Genomic DNA, 22,615 nt, shown 5'->3' with positions numbered 1-22,615 from the left:
AGAGTAATAAGCTTGTTTCAATAAGGAGTAAAACCTAGCTTAAATAAGCACGGCTCAAAATTATTTCCCGCGTATGTGTCGTTCTAAATTATGAGAAAATAATTACATATCAGGCCTTTGGAACTTCTTTCATCCACATCATTCAGGAACTTTTTTTTTCCAATTGTACATCAACACAATTTAATAAAATAGGATCATCAAACTTTCTGTATCTTAATTTTTAGTGTTCCAGTCTTTTTGCTGAATCGTTTGATCGATAGCTAATCTTCTATTTTAAAAGTTTATTTTAGAAGATATTTTTTGGCCAATTCGAGGAATTAGTCGAAACTTTCGAAAACTGGTTGTAATAAATCTCTAACCAGAACTTGTTAATTGTAATTGTTTCAAACATTCCTGATCAGTAGTTAAACATTTTCAATATCAATTGAAATAATGAATCAAATCCTTCTAACTCCTTGCACATGAAACCATTTTAACTCTGAATCCAAAATAATTACTTTTACCTTCAGTAGTTCCATTTTATACGACATAGTGCATTTTATGCATATGAAATCGAGTCTTGTGACTTATACCGCATTCATACACTTTCAACAGAGTTTTAAGTACAAATTTTATAATGTAAAATTTATTTTGGTCATATAACAATTTTTACCGGTATCTCATAGTCACCAGTAGAGCGCAAAGGATTAAATAACATAACGCAATAATTTCTTTCGGGACTATTGTTTAGGTAAATCACAGAGCTCCATTTCAATATAATAGAGCCATTGAGATCTTATTACTAGGTTTCCACTAGGCGGGGCGTTAAATCTAGCACTATGGAGATAGACTTCACCCTGCAGGAGCTCAGCATGAGGTCCGCTTAGATCCTGCCACATCAATAGTATCTGTCCTTGGGAGTGAATAGTACAAATTACACACGCTATAGTATTCACGTATTCACCACGTGTAATTCTTCTGATATTTTCATGAATCACTTTGTGTGTCACATTTACTGCCAGTTAAACAAATTCAGTGTCCTCTTACTGCTTTTTCTCGACAGGATCTGTAAATGATATTTATTCTATCTGAATCCGCATAATGACTTTCTTTTGTCAACAATTAGATTAAATCTTAGGATATTGTGGAACTCGTAACAACGTTTACATAATTCATTTCCGTATTCAGTGTGTTACTGAACGAAATCAACTGTATAACGTGGTCTAATTACAATCATTATTATTTCCAAACATCTCTAAATTATTGGGCACTCTAGGTGAACGCTATTTATGATACGTTTCAATAGCTACCTCCGAAAATATATTTACGTTTAATACTAAACCTGTGGCTGGAATTCCATAGATCCGATTATAGTCATTTCAATATAGCCTTCGCAGAATATTTCTTAATGTAAACAGACTTTGCAAATCTCTAATTCACGCCACTTCCCCTACTTTCAGAAGTAATGTTACTACTCGCGTTCTACAATTGTCCCGTATAAAATCTGTATTTCATTACATCAAAACGGTTCAACTTGTTTATAAATAAATAAACAAGTAAACCTAATCGATCTACTCAGTCAAATGACCGGTTTCTCGTTTTACAATCCTAAAAATTCTAAAAAACGCTTCCATGGGAAGTTATGACCGGAGCAAACAATTTTGATGAATAATTTAAAAATTGTCTTTTTAATTTTCATAAATCTCGCGTCGTTGCGAAAAACGATGCAAATGCAGAAAATAAAGGATATCGTACGCGATCGAAGCATAATCGTCAATGTTAGAACGACTTCGAAACGGTTCGATCGGTACGCGACAATGGCAGAGGAAAAAAGCGATTCGCAGCTTATACCCCATGCTGAAAATCATGCATGCTTCGCGCAACGTGCAATTTGCGAATAATTTGAGGTGATCAAGTTGGGTGAATCATTCGGTGCGATGGAGCCGGGTGTGATAAGTAGGCTGTGAACGTTGCACAGGAGTGCAAGGAGGCATCCCAGATTGGCCGGCATTGTTAGAAAACGTCTGCCTCCTTTTCTAACGGTACAAAAACTCAACGAGCCCGTGTCGATCATGAATCATGCATGTGCGGGATGCGCTTTCGTGGCGCGCAGCCTGTTGGTCTTCGATCATCGACGGTGCGTAAACGCATCAGAAAATTCGCTCGTCGCACATTCTACCGTTGCTTCCGACGCCATTGTTACGGTCAAGCTGTTTCCTGATCTTCCTTGATCATTTTATGAAACACTGGGCGCGACTAGAATCAAACGAATTCACTGTTAATCGAATAATCGCACACGAATCCGTAATCTACTGATTAACGCTAGATCCACCGAGCCCTAATTAATAGGGCTAATCTATTAATATTAATTAATAGATTAATATCGTTTGATGACTAGATGGTAATTATAAGGAACAGAAGTGAAATAAAAATGTACTTCTTCTCTTTGGATAATGCTAATAAATTGAGGTAATTTTAAGAACATTCTTAATGCCTTCATTGTTTGGTACTTTACCCAGTGAATTTTTTAAGATAATCGCGTAAAATCCGCAGTTCATTGGAACAATGACAATTGGACTGGATTTATTTAAACTTCGCATATTTTTATGTCACCAAGAACGCAAACAGGGAGATCCACGATTAAAATATGCAGAGAATTCTCATCGAAACCGTGTTCAACAAAATCTTCGTCAAGGGCTAGACCGTGTACTGCGGAGCAATCGATTAAATCACCCGGGCTGCGAGCCTGGCATCAGCAGGTCAATCAAAAGCTTGCCGGAGCATCGAAGATGCGTGTTTCGGTGTCCTCTAAACGCATCGATCATCATCGTGGGGTGGACAGTAGACAGTATCTGTCCTTCGGAACAGCCAGTTTTCCGCGCTGACGCCCTGCTGAGCGGTGCGTTTGGCCCTGATTCCGGTCCGATCTCGTATACATCAGGTCTGGATAATAGAAATATTTGAAAAACTATTGGAAATAGTTAGTGAAAAATGCTCTTGTTTGTATGAAACAACATTTCAAGATTTATTGGACAGAGATTAGGAAATGTATCGAAAATAGTTATTTATGTTTCGGCAAAGAAAATTATTAACTGAAACAGCTTCTTCTTAAGAATATATATATATATATATAAAGCTATATATAATAATAATATAAAGCTATAGAAAACGTACAAACACGTGTTGTTTGGAAAAATAAGCTTTTTCTTGCATTTATTTCTTTGAATTAATGAATATCATTGTAACATTTAACCCTCTGTTCCCGATTGGGAATTTAATCTCAAATGTTGCACAGTTTGCCAAGCAAAATTGGAAATTATTTTCGTAATTTTCACATGTAATAAAAACTTATAATAACTAACAATATTATAAATAATATTGTTTTTATTTATTTATTTATTTTGTTTGCTTATTTGATTTACATAACATTATTTAAGCGCAGCAAGAGTCAAATATATATTTCTTTAACTTGTCATAAAAATTCATGCAATAAAGGTTTAAGATCTGTTTGCTTTCAACAGTGTTTCAGATGTAAACACGTGCAAAGTATGGAGAATTTTCCGACGTATTTTTCTTACTCCTTCCTGGGAGCCTACGCCGGCTGGCACCGGCGTTAGCTCTGTGTATTGTGAGTCATGTACCTTCGAAGGGGTACGATGGCGAACCTTCTGGAATCGGGGCACATGTGGACATCCCCACTACCGTTTACAACAAGATTTTGGGTACATAAAGAACCCAAACGCGGCTAAAATCGGGCTCAGTTTCGAGTCAGCTTCCAACGAAGAAACACTAGCATCCGCGATACACTCGCACGCATACGATTGTAATGGACCAAAAGCTTGCAACACCAGTCTATTTAATTGTCAAATTCAATTACTCCATTTTCTGCTTCGAAGCGCAGAGATATATCGAGGTGACTTCACATTTTCTCTGATAAAAGTTACGAGGCATCTAAATTCTAATCTCTCTCTCTATATAATGATAATTTAATCTCTAATCTCTCTATAAAGCAACCTATCTACCGGCGATGAAAGAAGTACATATCGGCTAAGTCCTCGAGATATCCTACCTAGTGACACGCCGAGTTGAAATAGGCGTCGGTTAGTTCACGAAAACCCATCCTTGTAACAGCTGTTTGGTCGGCAAAATTTCATGGAATTGATACACGAGCGTCTCATCTCACGCATAATACTGAAAATATTGATTTCAATGAATTACGTTTGAATATAATTTCCAAATATATCCTAAATTATATTCTAAAATACATATTTCAAATATTTCTAATATATATTTGTAAGATCAATTAAAATGAACGAAGTTCAATAAATATTTCATTTAACACAGAAATCAATTTCTGTGCGGAGATCACGTAGCATACGTGACACGATATAGAGAGAGAAACAGAGAGTGTTTTCGAAATACTTGTATTCTTTGGTTGAATTATTTGTATCCAGGCCCCGGAGGAGATTCGGCCGGCGGTGGCTGCGCTCCATTGGCGGCGGGAGGGCGGCGGGTAAAGGTTGCCGCGTCGACGCGCAGAGGCGTCGAAGGCAGAGCGGCCGTTGTCGGACGCGGCCGTTCATGGAAACCTCGGGATCGGGTATGGGCGGCGGGGGCCGACCGAGGGCCGGGAAAACGGAAATATGCAGTTCGTATTGGGGCAGGTCGGTGCAGCGCCACGAGTCGCGCTCTAGGCGCAGAGATCAATGTACCCGCCCCCTTCGTGGCTCGCCGTCGACGTCCACGTCGAGTCCGCCTCGTAAATCCGCGAGCACGGGATGTGTCCAGGGACCCGGGAGCTGGAGGACAGGCCGGCGAACGGCCGGTAAAATGTCCGGGCTCTCGTAGACGGTCCAGAAGAATGGGCGAGATCCGGCCGGGTTACATAAGAAGAAGAAAGGAGTGAGATGCCCCGGTGAGGTAACGTCGTCGTCGAGCACCCTCCGATCCTGGGGATGCTGGAAGCGAGCGGCGGGACGCGCGGCGCCTGTTGGTGATCTCGGGACGAGTGGACCGAGGGGACTCGATACACGCACGCAGGACACGTATCTCTGCTATCTAGGAGCCCGTCCACGGAATCGGAAACGGGAGCAATCGAAGCACCGCAAAGTCCAGAATCTAGTTCATTGGTCGCCGGGAGGGAGAACCTGGACCTCGTGGTGACGTAGGGGACTGAATGATTAGCGGTGTTGGCGGAAACCTCTTAACTTAATCCAGCTGCGTGTGCCGCCTCGGCACGACACACCGTGTCTCGATCCTTTTCTATAAATGGTGACCTAGAAGAGTTCGCCCGGCTAGAGAGGGGTGGTCGGACGCGTTTAGAGAATGCCGGACAGTGGGCCAGGTCGAGGTTGGCCATGTTCAGCGGGCAGGAGGACGGGGGACTATCGGTTCCAGGTGAAACGAGAGTAGTAGTAGCCGGACGAGGACCGGGGCGGCCGGGAAAGGGTGGCGACGAAGGGAGCAACACCTAGGCGAGAGACCATGCGAAACTCCTTCGACCGAGTTCGGGGAATCGAATATCGTTTGCGCCGGTGCTGGTGCCGGGAGATTAAAGAGAGACTGTTACGAGAGGAAAGGGAGGAGGTGGAGCGGCACGCCGAGAGGGGCGGAGGAGGGTGGTGGTGTGTGCCGAGGTATTGACGGGACGCGAAGCGAAGGGCCTCTTTCTTCATGGAGTGTTCTCGACCCTGTCCCAATTTCCAGCTGGAGGCTTAAGTAGGGGCGGCAACGATGCACGATGTGTCACGGATTAACGAGCCTCCGCGCAGAACGAGCCACCCCCGAGAACCAGACACCACGTACAGCGTCGCCGAGGGAAATAGTAGAATCGGGAATAGTCGTTGAGCCGGGGAACGGGGAGGGGGATTAAATGGTCGGGGCTGCTGGCAGAGCGACGATGGGGTTGCTCTGAAGAATGTGGAGGTGCATAAACTTTCGTAGCATAGACAGAATGTTCAAGAGCAGGATCTTCCAGGGCGACCTCAGCCCTGTCGCGATCCCAGGCAGCCTGCAACAGTCCAGTACGTAACAATCAGAGAAAAGAGCGCCGTTTTGCCCGCGGCGGGTTAGATCGATCGTTCGACGCGCTGCTCGCGCAGGGGATCGATCCTTCAGGTTCTGACTTACGAGCCTTCGGGACCCTCTACACCACCCCGCCCTTTTCGTAAATCCTGGGAATCGCGTGGGACACCGAGCAGACTCTTCCCTTCCGAGCTAAAAACAAAAAATAGAATCTCCCCTATGCACGATACCGAAAGGCAGTCCGCGAATTCCTTGCTGTTCGCGAAGGCTGTTGGGAGGGTATTTTATTCATGGTCATCGCGACACGTACTGTTATCGAATACTCTATGTAAATGTTCTCCTCATGCAGATATGTACTTCTCTAGCGTCTTTTGTAGATCTTCCAGAGACGATATTTTTAGACCGTTCCTCCATTTCTGATTGGCCGAAAAACTTAAAATGCAAACGAAGTTGATTTCTAAATTATGTCTCCATTTTATTTCTCGCAAAATGTACCATATTCCATTTCCAGCTGCTTCGAAACATTTTAATCTCGTTGATCTTAATAACTAATCTATTTCTAGCTGCTGAAAGTATTTTTACTAACTGTATCAGACTATAAAATAACGAAAATGAATAGATCGAATGCAAAAGTTGCGAAGTTCGCAATTATCGCAGACAATGATCATTTCACACGAAAGTCTTGAACGAATGTAAATAAAGCAAAAATCGTCGCGCGGACGCGACAGCGAACAACCGGAGGACCTTGCGTACGCGGGGAGCCCAGTGTTCAATGGAACTCTGATCCCCGAAAACTGGCCGGCGACTCGATCGAATTCCGGGTCTAGACAAAAAGATGAAGATGTTCGTGGCGGAAAGGATAAGACGGGTCCGATAACGCGGTGAAGTAGGTGGAGGTATATCCACTGTGGTAGTGGGGTACCAAACAGGTCATCGACCCTTGATGCAGCTGTTATTGATCGGCAGGAGGACTAGCAACATCGCTCCGCTGTTTTGTCGAACTCCGTTCGTATTGTCCCTAAGGATCGAGCGTTCCTACAACGCGAAAAACCTCGGCGAGTCGATGATTCCCGCTCCCACCACCACCACCCTCCACCCCACGGTTCACCTTGCCCCGGCCTAATCATTGAATTTCGCTCAGCTTCGACCCAGAAACGCAGCCTCGGGGAATCTGGTAAAGAGGACCGAGAGCAGGATGACCCAATAAAGACTGGGTGACCTCTTTCCGGACTGCTCGCCTTGTCCCTCCACCCTTGCCACCCTCGCTACTCCCTCTACCACAGCCATGAAACTGCCATGACGATTGCTCTAACCGTGGAACAAGTCCTGGAACTTTCTTCTTTTTTTCGTGGTTCGATTTTTTCGCGCTTCTCTGGATCCCTGGGATTTATCGAATGGCCCAGATCCCTCGAAAACTTGGTATTCCATGTTATCTGTCAATACATGTTGTATTTATCTAAATTGAATCGTGGGTGAATCGATGATTAGATTCTGGGGGGGGGGGGGTTTCAAATGGCTGGAGAATTTCGAAAACTTTTCTGCGTTTTAATTCAAAGGGCGGAGGTGTTAAATTGGACTGACGTTGACTTGAACGCACGTGAATATGAATTTGCTCTCTCTCGACTTTAATTTATGTAAAGCGAGCGCGTCCGTGGGTCATTAATTTTTGTATAATTGTAAGATACTATGATACGTTTTAATTAACTGTGCGTGTTTGTATGAAATATTGTCTCATAATGATTTTATCGCGGCGCGTTGTTCTTGAGAGGTCACACTAATTATGTTTATAATATGTTGCAGGCCAGCAGGGTCAGCAGGGTGAACAGGAATTGGCGTCAAAAATGCTACACATTCAGAGCAAAAGATTCTATATCGATGTAAAGCAGAACAGACGTGGGAGGTTTATCAAAGTAGCAGAGGTACTTTTAAACGTTCTGTTTTTGTTAGCTGTAGTATTTAATTCTAGCTGAATTGTATAGTGAAGTATCTAGTTGATTGTGCAGTGAACTAATGTATTTGTGTTTTTTTTCCAGATTGCTGTGGATGGAAGGAGAAGCCAAATTTACTTGGCGCTCAGTACAGCGTCAGAATTTCGGAACTATCTTTCGTCGTTTAGTGATTTTTATGCATCCTTAGGTATATAAACAGTGACTCTTAATCTTAAGCTTGAAATTTTGCTAAACCCTTCAAAGCAAATAAGCTACTTCAATGTCGATACCGAATATTTAATACTGGAAGACGATTAGCTCGTATCAATAGTTAACTTTTTAAAATTTAAAGTTCCAAAAATAAAGCAATCAATGGTCTACTAATAAAGTTAAAACTCAAAATGTAGAGGCTTTTGTTCCAAATACTGTCACTGTAGAAATATCGCTCAGTATCAGAAGCAAGGATATTCTATTTAAAACATTTGTACCTTTAGGTCCACAAAACACTGAGAACGTACCAGATGATGGCAAATTGAAGTCGGAAGTGATGACAAAGGATAACAGGCGGTATTATTTGGACCTTAAGGAAAATGCCCGTGGCCGATTCTTACGGGTGAGTTGCTTTACAGTGAGTGTATTGGTTTTTATAACCCTTTTAATCCCTTGAAACAGTTATTTCTTAAAGCTTATCGCGTAAAGATAATCGTTAATAAATGGTTGTTGCCTGTGTTGCTCAGGTATCACAAACAATCACACGAGGAGGACAGAGGACGCAAATCGCGATACCAGCACAGGGTATGATTGAATTCCGTGACTCGTTGACGGATCTCCTCGAGGAGTATGGTACAGATGATGGTGGTTTCAAGATAGACTTACCAGATGGACGGTATATGCGTGTGGATAGCAAGAATTTCTATTTTGATATCGGCCAGAATAACCGTGGGATCTACATGAGAATTTCCGAGGTATATATACATGTTGGACTAAAGATACTCACTCAGGTGTAACATGTGAACAACACTTCAAAGGAGGAGGATTCAGAGCAATGCCCTATTTCCGAGTCACAGCCATTTGTCTAGAGCATGAAGTGCACACCTACACTCAAAGCCTGCTGATCTTAAGAAGTTTAACGAATTGATGCTGTGAAACAGACACCGCTTTGGGAGTAGTAGTTAATTGTCGTACATGATATATGTCCCTTGGAAATAGTTGAAACTATGTATAAATATAGTTTGATGTTCTGAATCCATTTGTCAAATAACTTAGATGTACAAAATCTTCCAAGTGCAGGAAGAACATCTAATGAGAACTACGATTAATATTTCCTACGATATGTAATTCACATTTAAATGTTTTCTAGAAAGCTAAAGAATGGCACTTGATCGGTCGATGCATATGAAATTACTGACTCCGCATATGAACTATTTCTCTTCCGAAATATTTTCTCAAAAGATTTATATCGGCATTTATGCATATTCTTTAACGAGGGTCAAAGCCATTTCATTGTTTATAATCCTTCAGTTTCACCCATTGTGCTTTCTTCGCTTTTAACGTAGAACGTAGAAGCCTGTTGAAACGGGGCTGGTAAACGTAGAGAATAGGGTAGAAAAAGAGCATTGTCGTGAATTAATAACACACCCTTATCCTTTACTAAAGCTGCGAGTATATTTTTAACTTTTCATACGTTATCGGTATTTCTCTACGCAAACACAATTTCTCCTTTCTTTCAAGCCTTAAAAGTGTACTATTGAGTCCTAAATTTTGATTATTCCATCACGTTTCTGACACAATAAAGAAACATTGATTCTCATTTTCAAAATTGAAGCTTTAAATCTATTTATACATTTTCGTTGTGCACACAAGGATTTAATTGCAAACGTATCGATTCGGATGATTGTAAATCTAGCAACGGAACTTTTCAAAAAGGGGTTCTAACGTTTAGAGACTGAATAGGAACACATTGATAAAAATTCTCTTACAAGTGCTTATTATAGTTTATTAAGTGAAGAGATTGCAGAGGGCTGGATAATAATTTGATCGGTGTTTTTACAGGTGAAGACGCACTTTAGAACAGCAATCACCGTACCAGAGAAATCCTGGGCGAATTTTCGCGATATATTTGCTGATTATTGTGAAAGAATGAGGGAACGAGGTGTCGGCAACAATGTCGGTATGAACAGCGGTGGCGGAGGAAACGCTTTGCCCGAGGGGAGGGGCTCGGTGGTGACACAGGTACCATCACCATCGACCTCACAACAGCCTAACCCCAATCCAAATTTAGACTCTCCCTTAATGAAGTGAAAAAGGCTTTAACTTAAACTCGAACATTTGGAATTATAACCGTAACTCGTTTTCAAGTCATTAAGCGAACTAAAGGAACTTGTCAGAGTCTAATGCCATCGTCATCGCCATTTTCATCGACATCGACATCATCGTCATCGTCATTCTCACCGTCACCGTCACCATCACCGTCACCGTCACCGTCACCGTCATCGTTATCGCCACCGTCACTATCGCCGTCACTCATCGTCAAGTAACAAAAAAGATAACAACACCAAATCTCGTCTGGAATGGTTATATATTTATATATATATGAACACGTACCCTCACACACACATATGTATATATATATATATATACATACATATATAAATATATATGTATGTATGTATGTATTGTATGTGGGTGTGTCGCGGATGGTCGCCAACCAATGTCAGCTGATTCGTTGATGTTTGATAACAGAGAGATCCGTGATCATACAGATATGCTGAAGGGGATGCGCGACCTTGATCGTCTGTCGAATGATCTATATATCGCCACGCATGTCGAGGTGTTTAAAAACGATGAAGGATAGTGGAAGGAGGAGGCTAGATGATGATGCGCGTCCACGCGCGCCTGCGTGCGTGCGTGCGTGCATGTGTGTGTATGTCTGTATGTGAGTGCGCGAAAAGAAGCGGAGTATGCCGCTCGTGCGATTATACAGAGAAAAATGAAAAACTAGAGAAAATACGCAACGACGGGGATCGAGGATATAGAGCTCTAATCGCGCGATGTCCTTAGGTGAATACGAGTTGCCATTGATTAACGTTATGAGTACTACCGTTCATTTCCTGGCTGTATTAAATGCATTTCTGTGGCTGCGCGTCAAATTCAGTTTAAAGGTGTCTATCCTCTTCATTTTACGTTTCGCCGATTCCGTACGCTTTCAACGACAGAGAAAAAAAATCAAGAACCCGGTTTTCGATGCACGGGAGTCACCAAACGTTCGATGATAAACGAGTCAAAAAAAAAGAAAGAAAGAAAAAAGGAAAAAGTGAGTTCTCTAGTGGGAAATGGACTGTAGTGGATTATCACGTTACAATTGAATTTGATCGTTCAGAATTTATGAATAAATGAATTGTTATATTAGCGATTATATCGCGGGGAGAATGGATAGAGCGTGGTGTGGGTGGTCGCGTTAGACAAAGGCCCGTTGATCGTGGAAAGCGGTGTCATAGTACGATATGCGCCAACTTTGCCCTGGAGATTACATGGGTGTACCGCAGCTGCTTGAATCGAATATTTCGGCTGATCGACGTGTCCTGATCTTTGTCGCTTTTGCAGCTTCGCGTGAATTCATCCCGTTTTACATTCTTCGATTTCTGCCTGATGCACGAAACGCGCCGTCGTTAACACCTATTTAGACTAGCGCGCCTGGGGCTTAAGTTCGCGCAAAAATACGGAGAACGGTGTTCACTCGCTCGCTACGTGAGAACGTTCTCGATAGAATATCACGATTTCGACCGCGAACGCCGCACACACTCGTTTACAAAAAAAAAAAAAACTGAACGACGTCTCTATTAAAATAATTATGAAATAATATATAACATAGGTGAGAAAAGGAAAAAAGAAATGCTAGGCGAATACAAGTCCCTATAATATGTATATTATACAAAGTTAATTCTGTTATGTTTTGTTTCATCGATTCGCGTCGGGGAAATGTGCGCGCATGCAGACGTGGATGCATGGTGGTCCGGAATAATTAACAGAGTGACGCCACTTACAGAATGCAATACGCGAGTCATATAAATATGTATAAATGCAAAACGAACACGTACATATAAACACACACGTGCGCAACAACTTTAGACCAATGTACACATACACGCGTATACAGAGACACACGAACGCTTGGAGAACCGTGACACTATATAGAAATCAAACGAGATTAGTCTTACATGTATACATACACACGCGAGTACACACATGCGTAAAACACACACATACACACACATACACAGGGCAAACACACACGAGATAAATAATTCCATCGCATGAAAGATGAACGGTACAAGAGACGGTGTGCACGCGTACGTAATTACGTTACGTTTGAGTGACGACCGAGTTATAACACAATTGCATATTAGGTATGTATTATACGAATGCATATTAGGTATTTATATAGAATCTATATAACTGTATAATTGTAACGAAATGCCAATGTCCGTGGACCCAAGCAACTGTAATACTCGAACCGGTCAGCACGCTGTCAATCGAATTGAGTGGTGTTACCGTTCCCATAGCAGTCGCTTAGGTCCAACTCCCTGGACGAAAGGAAGATAAAGATAAACGAGACAAAACGAACGGGGAAAAGAAAAGGAAGCAAATAATTAATATTCAAAACGAACGACCGAGTCGGAGGAGAATTAACCCGCAGTCGTGTGGTGCGTTGATTTCTCAATGGAAAAGGAAAATCTTAATACGCTTTGATTCTGCAACGCTGTGCTAATATCAACAATGATAAAAATGATTGAAAAAAAAGTAAAAAGAATGAAAGAAGATGATGATGATAAGTCTATTCGTTCATCGCGTGCGTGGTTCCCCTTGAAACCTTGGGGGCAAACACGGCGGACCGAACAAATTAATCCGTGAGGTATAATTTCGCGCTGGTGCGGAATAAAAATATTAATCGAGCAGTGAGCGGCATAGATGCATGAAACGCATAAAGTGCTATTTAATTAAATGAAAAAAAGATAAGATAAAATAAAGTGAAGAAGAAAGAGATGAGGGGGTCGCGCGCGGTTCGTGCGTTATCGGGCGCGCACCCTTTAACACGTTTGAAGAGATGAGTAAAATTTTATTTATTTTTTAGCAATGAACCTATTATCTATTTCGATAAGATATTTCTTTGATTGCATTTCCTTCTAAATCGACAATTTCGGCTGGTCTGAATTTACTTAGCACGTAGGTTTTGATGAATAGAAATGAAATATAAATCACAATAACAAATTTTCGAATACGCACGAGTGGGTGAACTATCGAGACACGAAAGATCCCCGATCCTCTTCGATTTAAGAGTAGTTTGATCCTTATATATATATATATTTGCATATATATCTATATACATATTATAATCCTTCTTCTTTTTTGTTGTTAACTCTCCTTTAATTGTATTTCGTGATTCTGTTTTCTTTTTTAATGCTCCGAACGTGATTACGTCGAGATGAAACATAACCGAATGATGGCAGGAAATCTAGGAAGAGAGAGAGAGAGAAAGAGAGAGAAAGAGCTAACTGTGTCCCTCAAATCAAATATTTACTTTCCACGCTCGTGATGTTTTTTAACCGCCTATACCTGTGTTTACGTGCGAATCATCAAACTTTCATTGAGTTCAAGGGGGTCGGTGAACCCGGATCTGTGCACAAGCATTAATGTCTGAACCGACCGTTCTTGATGGAAACGTCAAAATGGAAAGGCATAAAATAGAGAAAGAAAGAGATCGACGGAAGGAAAGAGTTGGAGAGAGAAAATCGTTCACTGGCGCAGATGGTATGACATTGTGATCTATACAAATTACAAAGCATCAACAAGTAGTATATATGTAAGATATAAAAAGAAATACACACACGTACACCTATGGTGATCTAGACACCACCATTGTCTACCTATGTACGCGACTACGTGTATAAACACATACAGACAAACAAACAAACAAACAAAAACAATTAAGAAACACAAATACACGTTATTAAAAAGTGAGGACGACTACAGCGTACCTAACTGAATGAATAAAAAGAAAAATACGGAAAATGGAAAAAACAAAGAAACACAGAGAGACAGATATAAGGAAACAAATGAAAAAAAAATCGTCTGACACGTAAGAGTAAGCAAAGTAATATAAAGAAACAAAAAAAAGAAGATGATGATGAAAGGAAAAGATGAAACACGACGCTCCTGCCACGCAGCGAGTCCTTAGACAGCTTTAAGATAATAATTATAAAATGATAAATAATAATTATTATTAAATAATAACGATAAACTTTCTATATGTTGAATCGTGTCTAGTGAGAGAAAAGTACTATTGAAGTAAAACGACAAAAAAAATTTACTATCGCCACACATGGATTAACACACAGTTTATATTGAATCATTAGTTGTCTATCGAATGTTCTTTTTTTTCATATAGCGGAGAAGGTGATTGTTAGAGAATAGCTTGGTGTTTCGTTTGCTGTTTTACAAACGTTGTAACGGTTGGCAAATTCGGCGAGCCTTTTTTGCTGGGATGTGTCGACGGTGGTCAAAGAGAAACAAAAAAAAAAAAGTTGAAAAGGGTAGCCGAAGTCCACGCCTGCGTTTATATTTGGTGGGGCTTGACCACTACTGTTATCATTATCACTGCTATTATCACGCAGGGTTTCCATGCTGGGGTCTCGCGTTTTGCAAGCCGCGCTCGCGTTAGAAACCAATAATGTGTCCTGTTACTAATTATACAATAATCGGTTCGCTCTTGCGGGAGGTGGAGAGAATAAAAAAAAAGAAGTGAGAAAGCGTGTGAATGAGAGTGCGAGAGATAGAGAGAAAGAAAGTAAGAAAGTATGCGTGTATGTATGTTACCTTTCATTAAATTCTATAACTTCACGCTAGTGTTAGCCACTCATCTGTGGCGAAACGTTTAGACTTAACGAAGAAAAGAAATGAAACTTAAACCTTAATCGCGTCAAACTTCTAACTAGCAATTAAGCTGTTTATTAGCGGCTCGCGATAAAGAGATTAAAAGACCGCGGCATGAAAATCCTGCGTTCGCTGCGATTATGCTTATTATCATTATTATTATTACGATTATATTGTCATTATACTTATCATTACGATTATTCTCCTTATTATTATTATTATTACTATTATTATTATTATTATTATTATTATTACTATTAGTACCATTTATTACAAAGAACATCAGCAGGTGTGTCCTAAATCACTGATCAATAGGACCGGCCTCGAGCGGGCTGATTTTTGATTTTGTCGATTTTTTCTTTTTTTCTATTCTCATGCTCATTTACATTTTTTTTTCATTTTTACTCTTGAATACGCTTCTTGCAACGATCGACTCTCTTTCCCCGTTTTTTCAAACGTATAGCGCTTTAGAAACTGATAGAGCATTTTTCTCTCCTTTTTGATCGTGTTCTTCACTCAGTCACCCCACCGTCCCTATTTCACCAACACCTATTTTCCCCTAACTCGGTTTCATACCCGTCTTCTATATCGGCCCACTGAGGTCTGGCGTACAGTCGGTGTATAGAAAAATGAAAAAAACAAATGTGTACATATATATGCGCGAACGCAGAACGCTGTGCGAGGAAAACGGCAAGAAACAGAACAGAAGAAAAACAGAAAAAGAAAGAAACGAAACAGGAGACAGACAGGGCAGGATTCAAATTTTAGATGACAATTAAATGAACCGGAACATCGCCAACACGGAATCTAGATCGACGGACGCGTTTAGATTAGGTTCGCAATCGTCACGAATCGCCCAACACAACTCCACCCCCCACCCCCCACCGGACCCACTTGTGAAACATCCCTTTTTTTAAAAACCGAAGCAGGAAAAAGAAAAATGAAACAAAAGGGAAATCACCCTCAAAGCGTGGCGTTTTCTTTTCTTCCTCTTTATAGCGTGCTCTCGTGTGTGTGCATGCGTGCGTGTATAGAGATAATCGACGGAGCGAGCTATATTTCTTCGTGAACGGAAGAAACAAGAAAATAATCGTGAATACGGGAACCGATTACGGGAATGATGCACCGTCGAAGGCATTTTTTCAAACGATCTTTATCACTTTCTTTTCCTTTTATAATTAAACTATTATATATATATCTCGATCACCAGGCTAATTTCTTACTGTTAACACAGAATGCAGAGTGTTGGCTTTTGACCCCTCACGGGGGCTGAAGAACGCCAGACGCGACGTTTCCTCGTGTCGCTTTAACCCTTCGCACTTCGTGACTCGCACACAGTGCTACATTCCTGATTAAATCTGTATAATCTGGCCAATTCCCGCGTTATTCGCTCGCTGATCAATCTTTTACTAGTAAGCATTAGCTTTTCGGAAATGAGATTCGATTGTTCTCGTCATTCTGTTTGACTTTAGTTTTTGAAGCTTTCCCGAAGTTGCTGGTCGACTCGCATGGAAAAGTTCAAGTGCAAGGGGTTAATGAACACTCGTAGAGAATACTTCTTAGACGATGCGTCGTTAGATATCTTGATTTCATTGAAGTTGCTGGTTATTGTGTCGCTGCCTGTGAGATATATATCCATATGTGTATACATACATGTATGTATGTATGTATGTGTATATATCGAGGCCCTGAACCGCATAGAATATTTCGGTGTCGCGACGTGCAAAGCATTTTCTTGTTGTGCACAGTCAAATGAGTTCGCGTGTGCAGTAATTGTGCCTTTCATCGGTCGTATATCATTCTGCTCTTACGTTTCAATAGGCTTCACTGAATGAATTTTGTAAATAGCTCTAAGGGATAACGATAAGCACAACAACACTATCGATACACCACGGCACTCTGCATTCGGACGATTCACGGAGAGATATGTTAGAGTTAGCAGGCAGCAGGATTAATAATGTGTTATACCGACAATGTTTTCCAATGAATTGACTTCCAGCCTGTTACGTTCGAGTCATTTATTCCACCGGGCCGAACACGCAGCTCCGATTTTCAACAATGAAAAGATCTCGTCGAACGAAACTGTTAATATCTCCGCGATGCATTGTTTCCGACGTCGGTGAAACGTTGAACAGAAACACTTAACGTACGAACATTTTTTAACGATTCGCAGCTCTTGAACGTTATTTATTTCGAGGATCGATAAAAACAGCATAATAATATTATTGTTATTATAAACTAATCCAAAAGTCAAGTTTTTTCGAGATATTACGAGCACCGAGGACGATCTGTCGGATAAACGGTTCATGAAACAACGATTTCTTTGGATCAACATTCTTCTCGCTATATAGTTTGTAATATTTTAATATATTAAATGCTAAAGAAAACGGAGAGAGAGGAGAAGAGAGGGAGCAACGTCGGAGGGGGCGAAAGATCGGACCACGTGTGTATCACGGGGCAAGTAACAGCTCAACACAGTCGCTACATTATGATTCGTCACCGTGTAGATCACGACTGGCGACGACCTTTCGCCCGCACAATGCAAAACGATTCAAACAAAACCATATGAATAACGATGAGACGAAAGTAGTGTTCATTTAAAAAAAAGAGAGCGAGAGAGAGAGAGAGAGAGTGATTTCGAGAAGGAAAAGAACGAGACGAATCCATCTGTACACGTGTATATACGCGTAATGTAAACGCGTGTTGGTACGTGTACACGCGCATTTGTTCGGTTGATTGTAATAGTTACACGGAACGTAAAGCAATTTTCGCCAAGAGAGAAAACGAAACCATCGTGGAGAGTGTATATGTATGAGAGAGAGAGCGAGCGAGAGTGAAAACAAAAAACAGAAATAACGATATAAGAGGAACCGACACTCATTTTACGTATGACAGCTGTCCGTCTATTCGACTTGTGTGTTCGACGAAAAAAAAAGGAACGATGACAAAGAAAATGAAAAAAAACAAACAGTAAGAACAAAATGATAGAAACAGTACTACTACGGCTCACGCGTTTAAAAACAAAACATTAAACAAAAAAAAAAATAAGATTCATCGCCTCGATGTTAAATGTAACACGTTTTACAAGGTAACAGAGCATTTCATTTTATAACATTTCTACTGTCTATACTTTCACCCGGACATTCTCACAAGTAGAGGAGAGAAGTAGGCGGTCCATTTGCTCCAACTACCCCTCTCAAACACCTCCCTCTTTTCTGCTGTGAGCAAGCGTGCTAACACGTGAGTACGTGTTTGGCACACGTTCTAGCCGCAAGCGCTTCCTTCGACGATAGAAGGCTCGAAAGTTCCCGCGCTAAACAAATTCAAATTTCGCGCCACGCTGCTACCGTTCGAACAAAATCAATTCCGCTCAAGATCGCCCCCCTCCCCCTGTCACGCAGCTTGATTCCGCCTCTTCTCCGACTCTGGCTTCTGCGCATGCTTCGCAGACACGTGTCTCCTCCCCACACCTTCTCGCTGAGAGCCAATCCCATGCGCGGTGCGATTCGGTCAGGAGAGAGACGTCGAACGATCGATTTTTGGTCCAAATATGATTTTTTTTTGTCCGTGTTTCGTATCGTTTCAACTTGCAAAATGTGTACAAAGTATAAAAAAAGTAAAATAAATATTCCTGGTTGCAAATGTCCGTTTCTACTACGATATAGAGAAACGCTTGCGCTTACTGCGACAACGGGTCCCGAACACGAGCCGTAGTTCTTTTTTCGTTCTCCTCACTAAAGGTGCAATAAGAGAGAGAGAAAGAGAGAGAGAGAGAGCAGTGGCTCTTTTTTTCAACGTACGCCTTCGATATTCTAAAAAGAAGTTTATGATTTAGTGGTCTTCAACGATATTTACGATCCGCCCCCTTTACGTCTGCGCGAGTTTTAGGAAAGAACATTTTATATCTTCAAGGTGTACCACGAAACAAGTATATGCATACTAATTGCATAAACATGTAGGAACTAAATGTTGGTCTTTAACGATTTTAATCGCTTCTGTTAAAAGAAAAGAAGAAAAGAAATAATGAGAATTGAAAATCGAACTTGGTGAAGATTCTGATTAAATCAAAAGAGTAATATTACTTGGATTTCACGATAAATGCCCATTCTTCGATCACATTACTCTCGTACAGGGTGATTCATACCGTAAATAATTTCAATTTTTTACCAATCCGATTTTTATTCCAATTTATATTGCCTTTCGACGAACAATTCGATTACAATTGTATGCATCATCCTGCGTAGCAAATAGAGTCCCCGGGAAGGAAGAACATTGTCAAATTCATAAATTACCGCCACGAAGGCAAATGCATACTGCGTTCTTCCCGGTGCTCTATCATTTTTATTATTATTTTGTTAATGATCCTTTAGGGTATGTTGACCTAACTCATCGACAGGAGATCCTACACTATACTCTTGGCTTCAACAGGTAACGCAGAAGCCGCTGGGTGGCATAAAGAACAAAACGGAAAAACGGCAGGCCGATCAGCGGCAACGCGAATCTTTGAAAAGACGCAAATCCCTGCCACGCCAGGCCGAACCATCTTCTATAAATCCTGAAAAATCCTTGTCCGCTCCTGCCTCTCAAGCTCCGATGTCCAACGATATACCGATGACGTCGGGTTCCGGCGTAACGACGTCCAACAAAAGCTCAGTGTCCGAGGAAAACATTACTAACGGTTCGTCGCCGTCGCAAGAGATTCAATCGGTCCCGCGCTTAGAAGCGGTTCAGGTTTAAAACTGCGCATGCTCCATCTCCGAACGCGCCACCTACGTGCGCATCTCTGACTGCAACGCGGCACAGTGTTTCACTCGTATAAACATACCGAGATAAAAATCATAACTTTGTGGGACATACGAAAGATTTTCTTTGTACATCGTATAATTTGTGTCCGATGACTATGCGTAAAAGTTGATTATAGTGCAAAATAACTTTGAAATGTTCTTTGTAAAATTTAATGTTTGTTTCCTGTGTGTTTTTATATAGTTAGATCCAAATCGTATTAAATATCATGCTGAAACTTTTAACAACATATCGATATATTTGAAATCATTGAGAACTACGTTTTCGTTATAACTTTATTTATAAGTTTTGATTTTTATCGATTTAGTGAAACACTGCGCGGGATCGAAAGTCTGTCGTTCCAATTTGTTCTTTTACGTTCCACAGTTTGCGTAGCGAATGTTTCGTCGTGAGTCGTCCGATTTCCGTAAGAAAGTAGTTGTTCATTGATTATCGACAAGTTTTGATTAGTTTTAAACACGGCACAGGTTTGAATTCCGCGTGATGAATGGCGCGCGCGCGCGTGCTCAACGGATTCTCTGATATTTCGATCGAACTATTTCTGCATTGAATTTCATTGTTTATTTCGTTTCATCGACATTTCGATCATTTTCTTCGAGACATTTCATTCGAGCGTAAAATTGAAGTGAAGAGTCATCTTCGAAAGTCACGTATCATCGATTTGATTGCGCAGCGGTTTGAATTTGAACCGCCATCTTGAAAGGGTCAGTGGTCTTTCGATTCAAACGCAATTCGAACACTATATCAGCGAACGATACACGTAATATTAATTAAGTGATTTTTCCAACAAAAATTTAGAATACTGAGTGACTTAAAAGTATTTTTGAAAATTTAGGCCAGTTTTAGAATTATCGTGGAATTAAATGAACGAATTAAATCCAAGACAAAAGGGATCGAAATATAGACACGAGTTTCTGTTCCTTATTTTCTCGTTTGTTCTAGCAAAGATGGACCGGTATTGTTAGATTAACGTTGCTTGTTTTTGTGTGAAACGTATAGATAAGTTTTGTGATAAACATATCTGGTTAATGGTTGGATTCGACCCCTGTTTCGCGTAGCACCAAGTTAGAAACAGTTAGGTAGAAAAAAAAACACGGTGTAAGAACACCTGCTGTATACGCGATTAATAACTTAATTTACTTATTACATTCTGTTCAAAACTATTAAATTTATATTATGCAACCAAATAGTAATTTAATAAAGATACTTTCTTTTGATACAATCACATTCAAGCTTTTATTTTGATTCGTTCTGTTTTATTATTTTACATTCTTAACTGATATATTCTTAAACATGTAATACTGAAAATATAAATTAATTTTAATAATTTCGAATTACGTCTTGTTTATTAAATGGTGTCTGCATTTAACAGCAGTTCTGCAAATAATTTCAACCATTGAGGGAAATGCGACAACAAAGTTATTGCTGTATCCTTATCCTTGGAATATATGTCTTTCAATGTTCCCAATGTAGCATTTCTAGAATCATCCGTATGATATACTGGTTCTATTCGCAGCAAAATCACAATAGATTGCAAGCTTCTTGGATATAGATCTAAAATATCTTTGCCTCGATTTTCACAAGATTCTTTCATACGTTTCAAAATCAATTGTACGAAGCTTATGACTGTAGGATGATAATCTAAATGTAGTAACAATTCTTTCATAAAAGCACATATTAAAAGAAAGATATGTGGAGAGTCGCTAGCAAATTCAAACAACTGATCCAACAAATCGACAGTCTTTAAATTACTCTCATTGTCATCATTTTTTAACTCTGTACAAGATGCTACAAAATGACTTAGCAATGGCTGTTCCATTAATTTGCATTTTTGTAAATCATATATCTTCTCTATTGTTGAGAGTTCAAGATTCAAATTGGACTTTGGTTGCACAGCATAACATAGCAATCGTCCACTTTCATCACAAGATTGTTCTTCATCAGAAGACAATTCTGCAAGTTTCAGAAGCAGTCTTTCTGCATAACACTTGTAATAAGAATCAATAGATGTTAAGGTCATTAAAGCACTAGATAATGGTAACAGATTTTCGGTTGAATCACAGGTGTCTAAGAAATCGTTTGTTACATACTTGTCCAACAGATTTCTGAGGAATGTAGAGGTATGCTTTCCATCAACAAATACATTGAAATTTCTAAAGGCCTCGTTAATCCTACAACAATCTCGCAAGACATCCTGCAACAAATTTATATTGTAAAATAGTGTAATGAAATTGCGTGTAAATTTCTGCTCACAAAAGTACATACAATTACATTAAGTCTCACGGTATAACGTTGATAAGCTTCCCTTGATACTTTGTAAGACAACAAACTTGTCAAAGAAGAACATAATGCGTTAAATATATTACTAGATGTTGGTAAAAATTTGTCTTCGTTGACTAATTTCTGATAGTCCTCCGATGATTCGAGATCTTTTGTGACACTTTCACAGCTGCATAACAATGCCTTCAAAATGTTGGCATCCATATTTCATAGCGATGACGACTTATTCGTAATGAAATAGACAATTAAACAAAATTAAAATATAATTAATTTCAATAAATATGATAATGATATATTAAAACAATTTAAAAAATTTTAATTTATACTTACTAAGGTTATATCCTTACTCGGTGTAATTATTTTGTTACATTCCTTTTTATTTGCGTATATAAATTAATTTTTATTATTTCATAGATGAGCATTTATTAAAGAATTTAATAAAAAATATTGATTTCACTAATATCAATCTCTACATGTAGATAAATATAACTTTGAAGACTATCATATATCGTACGGTTAACAACTGTTCTTCATTTTTTTGGATTTGAGTTACACATCTTTAATTTAAAAAATTATTTATCTTATCTTAAATCATGTTAATCTTCATAAAATGTTGTTATTTTTTCGCTTAATGTGAATATAACAAATTATTTTTTTCACGTTTAATTAAG

General features: G+C 39.9%; 2 protein-coding genes across 7 annotated transcripts in view; one reads left to right on the top strand and one right to left on the bottom strand.

Annotated features, from left to right (window-relative positions):
* The window catches only part of Pur-alpha (Purine-rich binding protein-alpha), a 35,945-nt gene that overhangs the window by 6,788 nt on the left and 6,542 nt on the right, over positions 1-22,615 (top strand). For 3 of the 6 annotated variants that reach the window (XM_033477058.2, XM_033477059.2, XM_033477056.2), the window contains 6 exons: positions 7,804-7,922; positions 8,037-8,139; positions 8,426-8,559; positions 8,669-8,896; positions 9,984-10,163; positions 19,290-20,891. In XM_033477058.2, the coding sequence (XP_033332949.1) occupies positions 7,804-7,922; positions 8,037-8,139; positions 8,426-8,559; positions 8,669-8,896; positions 9,984-10,163; positions 19,290-19,598 (1,073 nt within the window). In that variant the 3' untranslated portion in view covers positions 19,599-20,891. Of the gene's footprint in view, positions 1-4,680; positions 6,003-7,803; positions 7,923-8,036; positions 8,140-8,425; positions 8,560-8,668; positions 8,897-9,983; positions 10,164-19,289; positions 20,892-22,615 lie in introns of those variants that run through there. The other 3 variants (XM_033477055.2, XM_033477057.2, XM_033477062.2) reach the window with 3 other exon arrangements.
* Positions 20,872-22,446, bottom strand: LOC117224259 (uncharacterized). Its single transcript, XM_076525843.1, has 3 exons — positions 22,275-22,446; positions 21,930-22,166; positions 20,872-21,858 (listed from the first exon to the last, which is right to left on the bottom strand). Exons 2-3 carry the CDS (start codon positions 22,146-22,148, stop codon positions 21,013-21,015), a joined length of 1,065 nt encoding a protein of 354 aa, XP_076381958.1. The 5' UTR covers positions 22,149-22,166; positions 22,275-22,446; the 3' UTR covers positions 20,872-21,012.

The sequence above is a fragment of the Megalopta genalis genome, chromosome 13 (genome assembly GCF_051020955.1).
Source record: "Megalopta genalis isolate 19385.01 chromosome 13, iyMegGena1_principal, whole genome shotgun sequence".
Taxonomy (NCBI): Eukaryota; Metazoa; Arthropoda; class Insecta; order Hymenoptera; family Halictidae; genus Megalopta; species Megalopta genalis.
Note: the sequence above shows the minus strand (reverse complement) of the source record. Positions and strands in the feature narration are given on the sequence as shown.